At 39.4% G+C, this 14,397-nt stretch overlaps 1 protein-coding gene across 1 annotated transcript; it reads right to left on the bottom strand.

Moving 5' to 3' along the window:
- Positions 1–206: 206 nt before the first annotated feature.
- On the bottom strand, positions 207–13,594 carry pef1 (penta-EF-hand domain containing 1). Its single transcript, XM_048558274.2, has 5 exons — positions 13,508–13,594; positions 9,682–10,087; positions 8,141–8,296; positions 4,773–4,916; positions 207–3,497 (listed from the first exon to the last, which is right to left on the bottom strand). Exons 1-5 carry the CDS (start codon positions 13,586–13,588, stop codon positions 3,268–3,270), a joined length of 1,017 nt encoding a protein of 338 aa, XP_048414231.2. The 5' UTR covers positions 13,589–13,594; the 3' UTR covers positions 207–3,267.
- Between the last annotated feature and the right edge of the window lie 803 nt (positions 13,595–14,397).

The following is a 14,397-nucleotide window of genomic DNA, read 5'->3' as shown; positions in this document are numbered from 1 at the left end:
TTTAGCAAGGCCAATCCACCTAACCTGCACATCTTTGGACTGTGGGAGGAAACTGGAGCACCCGGGAGAAACCCACGCAAGACATGGGGAGAATGTGCAAACTCTGCACAGTCGCCCGAGGCAGGAATTGAACCCGGGTCCCTGGTGCTGTGAGGCTGCCGTGCTGCCCCACTTATGGAAAAAAAAGCCTTCCATAACATTTAAAGTTCTTAATTGAAGTAAGGCAAATTTTAATGATCTTATAAGAACTTTCAAAAGTTGATTGGAGTAGGCTACTCACAGGTAAAGGGACAACTGACAAGTGGGAAGTTTTCAAAAGTGTCATAATGAGAGTTCAGAGGCATTATGTTCCTGTTTGAGTGAAAGGTAAGGCTGGTAAGATTAGAAAACAATGATGAATAAAGAGAGATATCCTAAACACGATTTTTAAAAAAAATCATATACAAGATAAAGACAACTGGGATAAATAAATCTCTTGAGTAGGAGTATTCCTAAGAGGGAAATCCGAAGGGCAAAGAGGCAATACGAAGCAGCACTGGCAGATAAGGTTAAAGTTAATCCAGATTCTACAAGTACATTAAGAACAAAACAGCAACAACAGAGAGTAGGGCCCCTCTAAGATCAACAAAGGCCACTTGTTTGTTGAAATTCAGGAGACGGGAGAGGAATTATGTTTACGCCTTGTGTCAGTTTTTACTGTGGAGAAAGAAACGGGGGACTAGAGAACTTAGGGAAGTAAAAATTGATGTTTTGAAAACAGTTCACATTACCTAAGAGGAAATGCTAGAGGTCTTTGAAAATATAAAGGTAGATAAATCTGCAGGACCTGATTGAGTGTATCCCAGGACATTGTGGGAAGTTAACGAAATTTCAGAACCTCGAGAAGAAAATTTTGTATCTATAACCACAGGTAAAGTGCCAGAGGACTGGAGGGTGGCTAATGTTGTGCCTTTATTTAAGGCAGGCTGTAAGAAGCCTGGGAACTTCAGACTCACAGGTCTATATCAGTGATCGGTAAGCTGTTGGAGGTGATTCTGAAAGTTGGTGAGGTGAGAAATCATTAGGGATGGTCAGTATGATAAAGGCAAATGGTGTCTCACAAACTGGATTTTTTTGACTAAGTAACCAGAAAGATTGGGGGTAGAGGGGTAGATGTTGCTTACTTGGACTTTAGTAAAACCCTTAATAAGGTTCCACATGATGACTAATTATTAAAGTGAGATCATGTTGGATTCAGGGTGAGCTTGCCAATTGGGTACAAAATTGATTTTATAGTCAGAAAATGGTGGTAGTAAAATGTTGTTTTTGCGAGACTGGAGGCGAGTGACCAGAAATGCTCCACATTTGTTTGTCATTATAGAGAAATATAAGAGGTATGGTTAGTAGGTTTGTGGATGACACCAAAATTGGTGGTGTTCTGGGCAGCAAAGGCGGCTATCTAAGAATACAAAAGAGATCTTGATCAATTAGTCAATGGATTGAGTGGCAGATGGAGTTCAATTTGAGTAAATGCAGGATATTACATTTTGGTAAAACAAACAAAGGACTCATATAATTAATGGTGAAGCCCCAGGTAGAGATGCAAAACAGAGACCTAGGGGTTTAAGGTGAAGGAATGTTATTTAGCCTCTAATTGTAACTAAGGTTAATGATTTTGAATAGGAAAGAATTTTTGGACTATGAAATCTAAAAGCAACATGAAATAGGAGCAATAAAGTATTCAGTAGTTCCCCGAAACAGAAAGCAAAAAGCAAAGAAATCCGCAATATTAACCCACCTTTCCATCTTGGATGATTCTACACATTTTTAACATGATTTTATCTTAAAATGTTGTAAATTTAGAAACAAATGAAACCACATGTTCATTAAGTTTACCAATAAAGTAGAATTTTAAGCAATTTGTGGAAGTTTTCATTTCTTTCCAGCTGTACCTCATATGTCAGTCTCAAAAATTTAGCTGATTGCACAAACCCAATCACACAAATTGAAACTTGGAATTATATTGAATTGCTGTCAAAACATCAAATGCCTAAAGCTCCCCAACAGCAACGTGGGAGTACCTACTTCAACCTACAGCACTTTCACCATTACATTATTCAGTGCAATTAGGAATGACTAATAAATGCAAACCTTGTAAATCATCATCATGCCCAAAAATAATCATGTATGTAAATACTACAGAAAAGCACAGACTTAAATGCACTGTTACAAAGCACAGATTTAAAATATTGTGTACAAATGATAGAAGGATATTGTTAGTGTACAGCTAAAAAAAGGTATGCGACCAATAACAATTCCACTGGGATAATGACAATGTTGTAGATGCTGACAAGCTCCAGATTAAATTGCTGACATTGTTGGATATTTTACTTACTAATATTTTCCCATGTGAATTAAATTCATAGCACATTTCCTTATTTTTAACTGGGAACTACAGAATTTATAGTCCCATTCCCAAGTATGGGTTGATGTTTCTTTATATGCTGCTGCAGGAGAAATGGCCACTGCAGTTCAAAAAATATTTTATCAACTCATCCAGTTTAGCAGTTTGAACAAGTTCAAATTTAGCACTAGCTTTTAATCAAAACTAACTGTTCATGTACTAGGTTCTCCTTGAATAGGAGAAACAGAATCTAATGCAACTTTTCAAAAGGCCCACAAAGTCTACAAAAATTGTTTCATTACAGCTCACAATTCCCATTTTTATTCCCATGTAATAATGCATGAACTGCATGCCACTGATCTTTTATTTCTTCAGAGACATGAATGGCTAAAAATCAAGAGGATTAAGTATAATCTATTACATATCTGTCAGGCTGCTCTATACAAAATTCTATAAACAAGTTTTGATGGAATGACACCCTTTTTAAAATCACAGGTTATACATTCAGAATATGCCATATTGGGCCACTCTTACACTGAAGCCTCTTTGTTTAGCAGGAGCAGGTTTCAATTCTAACAGTCAAGATTTCCATAAACCAGACTGGAAAGTATGCACATTCTATAAGCAACTTCAAGCAATGAAAGTTCCTATTACATGAAAATGCATTATGTTACTAAACTGTGCAGTGAAACTACAGCATTGGTCGATAACTCGTGATACAAGAGATGTGATAACGCTGTCATCCATTTCAAATTGCTCCCTCCATTTGTATTAATCGTATTAAATTAGAGTTCTAATTTTATTCCATTTAGTTGACCACAATGTGCGAATGGAGACTCAATCTAGATCTTCTAACTTATTTTGTTTTCTGTTATCACAACAAATCATAGCATGCGTGATATTGCAAGAGTTAGGAAGTCTTCATAACTGATGCGGACATTTCCGGAACGGTTGGTGTCTCTCTCTTTAAAAGCCTCAGTTGTGCTCTGCAATTGCGTGCAAATCTGGATGAAACTGTCCAGCTGAATGGAGGATTGAGCTGATTTTTGTGCATATCGAGTTGTCAGGAACTGGACAAACTGTGGGCTTAAGTTGTAACCCATCTGAGTGAGAGCTGCAAAACAAAACAAAACAAAACTCGTCAATGCTGCACCAGACAAAAAGGTAATAAAATATTCAAATACAGAATAATTTGAACATTCAACTAAAATTAAATTACGAATTATGTTGTAAATGAAAATTACAGAAACAAACTACTTCATGGAAAACAAATTAGAGATGGTCACATACAACAATAAATAAATTTGTGAATTAACAGTTAATTGTTGAATTGATTTTAAAATGTGTACCAATTTTAATAAACCTCAATTGTTCAATAAGTAGCATCTTTCAGAACATTTCTCTTGTCTAATCATTATTTACACCAATAGGAGAACTAAGACATTATCAAATCCACAAGACATCCTAAAGGGTTTTCCAATCGTTGTTGAAGTATAGAAACTGTGATTATTTGAGAAGTCCATTTCCACAGAAAAAAACCACAAAATGAATGTCCAGATAATCTGTTTTAATGATGCCACTCGAGAGGAAACGTTAGCCAGATGTTCTGGAGATGCCCCAGGTTTTTCTTTCCAAATTTTGTCATGGAATATTTTATTTACAGGTAGTTCTCCTGTAACACTTATTTTGTTAACTTGAATCAGCCGTAAAGTGATTGAGGAATACTGGAGGCTGTTTGGATGACATGAACTTTCTGCTGTACAGGTAAAGCAATTTTCTATGAAGATTTTCTATAGTGCGAGGTCACACTAGAACGCAACTATCACGTTATAGGAGAACTACCTGTATATCTGATCAGACAGACCAGGCTTCAGGTTAGCACCTCATCTGAAAAATTGATATCACAGTTATGCATTGCAGAACCAGTCTGGACGTGCGCTTGTCTTTTTGCGAGACTAGACCAAATCTAGACCAAGATAGAGTGCCATCACTTGAGATGAGCTAACCCGTTAATTATTGATCAACTATTTCTGACAATCCACAACCCACTGTTATGGCATAGTGGTAGTATCTTTCCAATCAGCCAGGAGACCTGGGTTCAAGTCCCACATGCTCCAGAAGTGTGCAATAACATCTGAGCGGGTTATTAGAAAATATGAATTCTACCATGTTTTCACAAAGTATCTCTTCAACCAAGATAGTGCAGAACTGTTGTACTCATAGCCTATCCCTCAACTAAAGAGGTAAACAAAATACACTTCTTGAAGTTTCACGTATTCTCTTCCATTCTCATTTTATGAATTCAGTACAATTCAGGCCAAAGGTCACTCTTTACAACTCACGTCTACGTCACTAGAGTTAACAGCAAACACAGACTCTTGAGACTCACCTTGTTGTAGCTCCTGACAGTTTATGGTCCCTGATCGATCCCGATCAAACTGCTGGAACATGTTGCGCCACTGCTTAAGAAATCCCCAAAGTGCGGAAAACCCATACAGATCAATTTTTCCCATTTTGTTTTTATCAAACATGTCTGGAAGAATGAAGGGTAAAACTGCTTTAAATCACTGGCCACATAAACAAGCTCAACAGCTGAATCAGAGAAAAATAAAACAACTTTCTCATGAACATGACTTTTGAAGAAGGAAATCTGTTGCCCTGACCCAGTTTAGCTAACTGTGATTCCAGGTCCAGAGCAATGTGGCTCCCAGCTGCCCTCCAAAATGGCTTAGCAAAGGGTTCAATTCAAGGGCAATTAGGAATGGCTATCAAATGCTGCCCTTGCCAGCAAAACCCATATCTCACAAAAGAAGAAAAGCAAAGGGTGAAACATTTGTGGTGGCTTTGGGGGAACAGAACTCCCAAATGGACATGCAAACCACCTGCCACTAATGCAGTGCAGTAACAGTCTTGGCCTAGAACAGGTCAGCCACCTGCCCTCAGTGTTCCTAGTTGAAAAGGGATAACCTAATTTTTATTTTTAAATAAAGATGCTTACCCTAAATGATAATTGTGATTTACTAAAATGAATAACATGTTTAATACTGCATACAAATTCTGTTAGCAAGAGCTTGGATATAGCAGAAGACAGACATATTTTGTCACAACTTTTCTCTTGCACTCATCAGAACAATATGCATGAAATACTATAGTAAAAGGAAAACAGCTATCATATTTTACGAGGGGAGAAGGCTGATAGGTTGGAAAATAGACTAATTTATATAGGTATTTCCACTGAGAATGCGTTAATTTATACTGATTCACAGTTAATTGCCAAAATTTGTTTAAATTTTAAACAAGGCAGATTGCCTTGAACAGAGTCATTGCCCTGAAAATGAACCAGACAGTGAGCAGACATGTTCTGAACATCTGCAAAGATCAGGTAGCTATGTACCAACACATGTAACTTCCAGTATATGCTAGTGTGCCGTGTTACAAGTCCAATTGACAATCCTAAATTGGCTGTCAGTGTAATTCTTTGCACACTCAGGATTATTTGAAATTGTTGTCCAATCACAGAATCAATGTTCAATACTACTTGGGAGCTTTGCAAAGGCTGTCAGGTTGAGTACAGTTAATCAGTACTTTGCTTGTTGCAGAAAGAGAATAGAATGCAATATGTGATATGATCTGCCAGTCTCCGCAACACGCCGCCTATCAACCTAGCATCACAGAAAATCATTCTACATAATTCATTTGTATGATAGACAGTATTTTTTTTAGCTTGATGGAAGCTTCCTGTTATTAGTGAATACCACTTGTGTTGCTCCTACATAGTGACAGCACGTGTGTAGGATGCATTTTCCAAATACTGACACATATCAAATAGCATATCCCCTGCTGTTCGCAACAAACAAGGTTTGACAAAATGCAACCAGCCTGAGTTTGCAAAGACACGGTAACAAACATTAGATGTAATTCTGCAGTTGGACAGCATTTGCTGAATAATCTTAGGTAGCACGAAGAATTACAGTCTCACCCAATCTACAATTGCCAGTTGCATGCGAAGTGTTATGTACTTCCATGAAGTGGAAGCTTCATAAGTTAATGCACAGGGCCCTGTCACTTCAAAAGAACATGTACAACATTTCAACTCAATAAAACAGGTGACAGCATCTTCTGGTTCATTGTTGAAGAGCCTTACCTGAGCAATCAAAGTCAATCTGCTAACTTATAATGCAAACAAAGCTTGGTAGTTAACTTTCAGTCATCATTCAATGGCACATTGTTCCTCTTGCCAAACTCTACTACTCAGTCTACTTGTCAGCCAACCGATCAGCACTGTCTTCTCATATTAGTATACATTTCCCTTTACTTTGGTATTCCTTGAAAATTGCCCCAATGAGTGAGAGGCAGAAAGCTATGAAAAAAGTATATTTTTCAGCAATAATCTCTATCTTTAAGTGATCAGCAGCACTCTGCATTATTTTGGAAACTTATCAAAAAGAAAATGTTTGATTAAAAATTAAAATCACTTTCTACTTTCAGTTCAACTTTCGAAGGGGTATAATTTTCTTGCCTTATTTAAAACTTAGTCAACACTAAACTGAAAAATCCAGTCACTAAAAATTTTGAAAATGCAAGATAGCAAATGGGAAATGATTAAGTTGTGCACAAAAATGGCTTGTATGTTTGCCACTTATAGCACTCTCAAAAATAAAGCTTAACCTTTTTAAATAGCCTCAAATTTGGACCAGATGTCACTTCCACCACTGTTTCAGAAACAGGCCTTATTATCCATAATTTAGTAAAAGAGAGAGCAGAATTAAAACCTGGTTTAATTGAACCAATAAATTATCCCAATTAGCAGTAGTAATACACTACATTTTACAAAGATAAAAAGCAATTATAAGTAGTTACCACACAGGGAAAGAGTTATGACTGACCAAACCAACGTGTACACATTCTGGTCAAATGACATATCATCATTAAATAAATGCTGAAAGTATCCTTTCATTATGATTAAGTTAGAACTTACAGTAAAATGGAACACCACCCTTAATCGTCAGAGCACTGAAATTAACAATTTCATTTTATGCCAGCAATATTTGATATTTCTGTTCAAATTGAGGTCATTGATAACCACGGAGACAGCTATCTTTAAACAAATTGGTAAAGTTATCAGAGAATTGTTACGAAGATTAAGCTGCAACAGCAACAGCTAATTTTGCGCAGTTTCAGTAAAAATACTTCATTTAGTTGATTTCTAAAACCATGCCTCCCAGTTTTAATTCCCTCTATTGAGGAAAATTGCTGGTAAAGTTTCAGACCCCAGAAAGTTTTTATTAATGGATTCTTGTTTCGCTGGTTTGGACAGAATTTTATAAACTAATGACATTAGTGTTCTCTGCCCTCAGTGGAAATATTTCCCTTTCTTGATTAAATACCATTTCTATTTTAACACACATAACTAAAGAAAATACTACACCCAGATGCAATTGTACATTGCGTATACATTCCGGTAAATTGAAATTGGTCCCAAGATATACCAATGGTGTACTTTGGTACATCAAAAACACGGACTTGTGACATGATTCTAGATGTTCAGAGCTAGAAATCTCAGGTCTGTTGAAATGGATGCTGCTAAGATGGAAAAGATCTTTTCCATTGGTAATACATAGTAACATTGACAGTTGTTCAGCTTTCCTCACTTTCCTCCACCCTGTCCCCTATCAAATGGCACTACAGTCTGCAGAATGTCACTGCACTTTTCAATAGTTTTAAACAAATATTTTAAAAATTAGATTTCAATCTTACTAAGCAACATGTAGCAGGTGTCATCATTAAATGTCGACCAGTTGCTGTTGACAAGGGCCTGCTTGAGTTCCTTCAGGGAGACATAACCACTTCGATCTGCATCCACCGACTGGAACCAAGAGAAGGCTTCAGGATCTACGCCTGCTGGAACATCACCTGTACAACAGCAAGTCAAGAGTGTTCAGCAAGAAACAAAGTAGTGTACTTTACAAATAATAGGAATGAGCAGAAGATTAGGGTGAAGCACATAAAAGGCTCTCACATTCAACTTAATTGAAAACCATATTATCACAAAGATAATCCAACACTTGCACACAACGGAAGACATCTTAAGAAAAATATCTTAAAACCTTCAAAATAATGCTGTAAAATGAAAACATTGTAAGATAATATTTTCACACAATAAACCCAATGGTAGATTTGCTCCTTTTAATTTTTCTATCCAACTTTACCAGGCCTCACATGTTTATAATAACTTGCCTTATTCTTTGTCAAAATACAGATAGTAAGATAAATTCCAGCAAAATTAACAATCCAACCAAGCAATGCAAAAATCTCAGGACAAAATTGTTTGGCTTTTAACGCACAAAATTAAGTGACATAAGTAAATTTGAACCCTTTTAATTTGGATATAGCTACTTCATTAAAAGCATATTTTTAAAGGAATATTGTTTTATGAAATGTTACCTCTGAATTCTACAAGTTACTCCAATGACATCAGAAATGTCCTATACACTCCAACAGTTTAAGTTGTTCAAGACGGGTAATTTCTGACTGTACTGGCAGCCAATCTGAAGCTGCCTGACTCCAGGGAAAGCTGCTGTTGGCTCGGCCTGCACATTCCTTAAAATGATCCCATTTCACCATATTCACAGCATTCTAGAGCGTCATAATTTCCAAACCCCCAAAAGATTGCTAACTGCCTCACCTCAAAACATACTTCTCAAGGCCAGCTGCTATTTCAGACCAAATTAACTGTAAAAAGATCTTTGAGCCAGGTTTTGTAATATAACTTCAAGTTTGCATTTACTAAGCTCCCATTAGTGCAGAAAGATGCATTTACTGTGCAACAGACATTGCCAATATGCAGACACTAAGGTAAAAAGAGACTTTACGATCAAATTACAACATTGTCACTGATTCTTAATTGGTACATTAGAACCCGAGGTGGTTTCTTCTCAAGTTCCAATGTTCATACACTTGTAGTTACAACACTGCTATTCATGGTTTTGAGTCCCTGACATTTGAGTCCAACACAGAAATTAGGACAAGTTCTGAGTCTCAGCCAGCCTGATCCATGGGATGGAACAGGGAGAAAAATAAACAGCATTTCCCTTTCCCAAAACCAGTCAGTTTAACATATTTCATAATTTGGAAAAAAAATTATATGACAGTTTTATCATTTGACCTCCAGAAAGATTACATTGGCATGCAAATGCCCATGGAGAAAACTGGAATTTCTTTGTCAGGTCATTAACATTAGTGCAGCCACCTCAGATTTTCCTCAAGAAACATCTCAGTTTACTGCATCAGATAGTTACCAGCCAAAGAAGCACCTGATCCATATTGCCTTTGCTGTGGAATTCCATATGGGTGTCCTCCATATGGACAACCTGGTGCTGGCCCTCCATAATATCCTGCTGAACATGCACTTCCATATGGGGCTCCGGGAGCTGAAGGTCCATACTGGCCTCCTTGTGCAGGGGCTCCAAAGTGCCCTCCTGGTGGTGGAGCTCCATATGGTGCACCTGGTGCTTGGTTTCCATATTGCCCACCTGCTGATGTTCCATATGGTGCGCTCGGTTGTGGCCCTCCATAAGGACTACCTGGCGGTGGACCCCCATACTGGCCAGAATGGGGGCCATATTGACCTCCAGCCTGGTGTTGACTTGAGAAGTAGCTGCCCGGTGGAGCTCCTGGTGCAGGCCCTGATGACCCAGGATAGTTCTGCAAGATAAAATGCAAATTTTATAACACCAGTCATGCAAAAACAGCAGCAAAATTTGCTAGCGTATATTCACACCTCTCAATGTAAGACCAGCATACATTATGAAAAGAAAGTAACACCCAATGCATTGGCAGAATACAAGTCAAAAGAAATCATGAAGGTGGCGGGAAATCTAAGGAAATGATTCGGAAAGGGATAAAGAAGTGAAGGAGGGATTGTGTAAAACAAAATATCCTGGTGACTGGCTGGAGGAATTATGACAACAAAGTCAAAATCTCATTTGTTTTTCTCTTAGCAGGCATTTACACCCTGTTGAGAACCATGTAATTGATGCACCATTCCCCAAGTGGTTTAAAATATTTTAATACATTGCATTCTGAACCACAGTACCTTTCAAAAGGGAATATGCTACATTTCAGGGTTACCAGGACCACGAGACGAGAGTGGGTGGTCCTTGTCTTTTTACGAATAACCCCAGCCTCTGATAACAGTCTCTTGCTTAGCATTACAAATCATGGCCATTGGTAGAATCATACAACTTTTGGCAGTGATGGCAGAAGAGCTAGAACCTTGAGGAACAACAAGTTGCTTTCACGTGAAGGAGGGTCCTATGGGAAGAGAGCTTGTTTCCTTCAAGCTCACATGAGACAGGCAATGGGAAATCAGCTCATGTATTCTTGTCCCTAGACATATTGATCACCTAAGTTGAAACTAGGCAGTTCCTATGAACAACTAAAGAGGGAAGCAAGGGAACTTCTTCTGAACAGGTCACTACAGCATGTTCCATTTTTTGATTAGTTTGGTAATACGAAAAATAACTCATATTTTGCCTTTCCAGGTTAATTTTCTAAACTTTGAACATGTTAAACTCGCCATTTAATACTGCAGTGACTGTGAGATATTTTCCACTAACAGCAATCTTCCACCATATCAAAAAGATGATGAACTGAATACCAGACAACTGAATAACAGTATGAATTTCAGTGCCGGTGTTACATAGACCATACATCCTAATCAGCAAAATGTTCCTTTGGCTATTTATAATAGGCACGGTACAGACCATATTCAACCAGCCCACACATACATGCAAAGCATAAATCAAATCATTTGCTGTTCGATCTGATTGGACAGCACTTGCAGAACAATTCTCAGTATGCCAGTAGCTGCATTAGGAACCAAGTTAAGATATTCCGTAGAGGTTATAACTTGTTTCACTTATGCTTGTGATAACAAGATGTAGAGCTGGATGAGCACAGCAAGCCAAGCAGCATCAGTGGTGCAGGAAGACTGATGTTTCGGACCTAGACCTGAATGAACATTTTCTGAAGGGTCTAAGCCCGAAACATCAGCCCTCCTGATCCTCTGATGCTGCTTGGCCTGCTGTGGTCATCCAGCTCTACATCCTGTTATCTCAGATTCTCCAGCATCTGCAGTTCCAACTATCACTTATGCTTGTGCCTGCCCCATAGTCATACAAATTACAACTGTTACAGTAGGGATAAACTTAACCATACTGGGAAAGTCATAACCTTGCAAGATGTTAGCAAATGTCCCATAAACTAAACTGTTTCCAAAAAACGTATCTGTGCTACCATGCATTGCTAGAAAGCATGCCCTGGTCCAAAGAAGCAGTACAGTCACAGCCTTTATGATCAATCGAACTGCCATCTTAAGAAACAGAAGCATGAAAAATCACGAGGGGCATGGATAGGGTGAATAGCCAAGGTCTTTTTCCTACAATGGACCAAGTCCAACTTAGTGGACACAGTTTAAGGTAGGAGGGGAAAGATTTAAAAAGGACCTGAGGGGTAACTTTTTCACACAGAGAGTGGTGCACATATAGAACAAGGTGCTGGGGAAAGTGGAGGTGGTGGGTAAAATTACAACATTTAAAGGTATCTGGTTGGTTGTATGAATAAGAAGGGTTTAGATGGATTTGGGTCAAATGCTAACAAGTGGGACCAGGTCACGAAGGGTCTGTTTTCATGCTGTATGACTCTATGCAGCTCTTTCACCCTACTCCAGCATTCAATACGATAATAGCCAAAGGTTCACACTAACAAGATGCAAACAAAACATTCACTTATGCGTAGCATTCTGATTATTCTTCTGTCAGCACATCTGTGGATTGCAACAGATTAAGCAACCTCAAACTGCCTCCCACACATAAATGCTTTGTTTTTGTTGAAAGGGATAGCCTTTCAACATTTCAAACTGTTTGAATAACACTACAAAAATAACATGTTACTCAAGAGTATACACGGCTGAAATGAAAAAAACAAATAAGTCTCTGACTTCATGTCATCATCATTGTTCCATGTGCCTGTCATCTGATCTTTTTTCTTTAATACCATCATTACTGCAAGGATAGTCTCTGTGTCTTTCCCTTCGTCTCATTCTCAGAAAATCTTCAGGTTAATTTTGCATCTTTTGATTTGATGTTGATCTAGTTGCAAGTGGCACATTACTTCAAGTCAATTTCACAATATTTCACAACCCCAAGCAGAAGTATGCAGCTAGCAGTAGCTAAATTCCCATCCAAATAAGCCTGTCTGGAGGTACAAATACCCATCATGATGGCAAGGAAAGTACCTCTTCTAGTTGTTGGAAAAGATAAACTGCCCTTTGATTGATGTAGAAGAACCAGATTGTCTTAACAATACCTTCTTCATGTTAGCTAAACTGAAAAGTTCCGCTTTGACAAAACTAGAAAGGAAAGGTTGATAGGTTCTGGCAGATTTTTTTGGGAAACAACAATCCTCAACTAACAGGATTAATACTATAAGTGTATACAAGACCATAAAACTTCCCCAAAAATGTTAGTTTCTAAATTAACAAGCTAAACAAGCTCCTAAGTATAGTTTTAATGCTATAATACTCACAGCGAGTAAGCTTTTTTAAAGCAGAAGATTTATCTAATCATTGTTCCGCATTTTACAAAATAAAACTTATTTCCGAGGACAAGAAGCCTTCAGATTCGGGAAGGAAATGAATTTGGAGAAAATCTATCCCAAGTTTGTAGATGAAGTATCAACAACAAAAAAGAATCCCAAGATTGAATTAACCCAGCCTCCTAACCTAGAGAAGGAAGTGGAAGGGGAAATTCCAGCCCCCAGGCATTTTCTGGAAGGGAGAAGACTACCTTCATCACCCACCCGGGCACCAGCACCACCTTCAAACGGGCCAGGGCCAGGGCCAGGGCCAGGGCCAGGGCCAGGGCCAGGGCCCCCTCAGTGGGACAGTTCGATCACCTCACCTCAGCTCAGCTCCGGGCCGAGGCACGCGCCTCTGCTCCCAGCCCTCAACTTTCAGCCCTAATTCCACGGAGAATGGCATCGCCTCTCCGAAACGCCCACAAGCCCGAGGCCCGAGGCCCGAGGCTCAAACTGCCCGAACCCGCAACCCGCTCCCCCACTCACCGAGCCATAAGGGTAGGTAGCCATCTCCAACTCAATAACGACCCGCCCGAGCACGCACACGCCCCGGGCCGTCTCCTTCATCCGATTGGTCCGTTGGCCGCAACGCCCCCACCAAACGCACGAAACGACGTGCCCTCTGATAGGTGGCTAAGCACGTCAGTCACAGGATGCGGAACCAGCCCCGCCCTCCATGACGTCAGGGGGCGTGGGAACATCACGTGGTTGTTCAGTGACATCACGGAAGGTAGGTCCTTCCTGTCACGTGGTCCTCCACCAGCGTTCCCGGAAGTGGGTGTTAGTGTTTGCAGCCAGATTATCTCTATGACATCGATCATCATCAATCTTTCAACCAGCGAGCTTCACCTCCCCATCGTGTCCTTAAAAAATAATCCTCAGCACCCAGTTGCCTGTCACTTTTCAATGCACCGCTGTGTTCTTATGCCAGCATTTGATGAGGAGGTGCCGGCGTGGGACTGTCAAAAATTACATGACACCAGGACATAGTCAAACAGGTTTAAAGTCAAAAGCTTTGGATGCGCCGCTTCTTCGTTCAGGTGCAGTGAGAGTGGGTAAACAGACGGAGTTTATACGCAGAGAGGTCGAAGGAGAATACAATTGGTGTGAGTGGAGTGAACAAACATAAACAGGGTAGTAAGGAAGATCTTGCAGATACAGGTGGGGTCACCTGTAGCTCGACATGAAGCCGAGATCACAGTGAGGCCATCTTCATGGGTACAGAACTTAGTTATCAGTCACTGCTCGGTGATTCTGCATTGTTGTGTACCCAGAGTTTGAATGCCCTTGACCGTTGGAAGTGTTCCCCAACTGGGAGGGAACACTCCTGGACGGCGATTGTTGCGCTTTGTTCATTCATCCATTTTTTTTAGTAT

This window comes from Stegostoma tigrinum, chromosome 24 (assembly GCF_030684315.1).
Source record: "Stegostoma tigrinum isolate sSteTig4 chromosome 24, sSteTig4.hap1, whole genome shotgun sequence".
NCBI lineage: Eukaryota > Metazoa > Chordata > Chondrichthyes > Orectolobiformes > Stegostomatidae > Stegostoma > Stegostoma tigrinum.
This window is presented reverse-complemented; position numbering and strand designations above follow the sequence as displayed.

Coding starts and splice junctions, on each gene's coding strand:
- pef1 (XM_048558274.2), bottom strand. CDS start 13,588: ATGAAGGAGACGGCCCGGGGCGTGTGCGTGCTCGGGCGGGTCGTTATT. Junction 10,088..13,507: donor CTACCTACCCTTATGGCTCG/GTGAGTGGGGGA, acceptor TTTATCTTGCAG/AACTATCCTGGGTCATCAGG. Junction 3,498..4,772: donor CTGTCAGGAGCTACAACAAG/GTGAGTCTCAAG, acceptor TTTGTTTTGCAG/CTCTCACTCAGATGGGTTAC.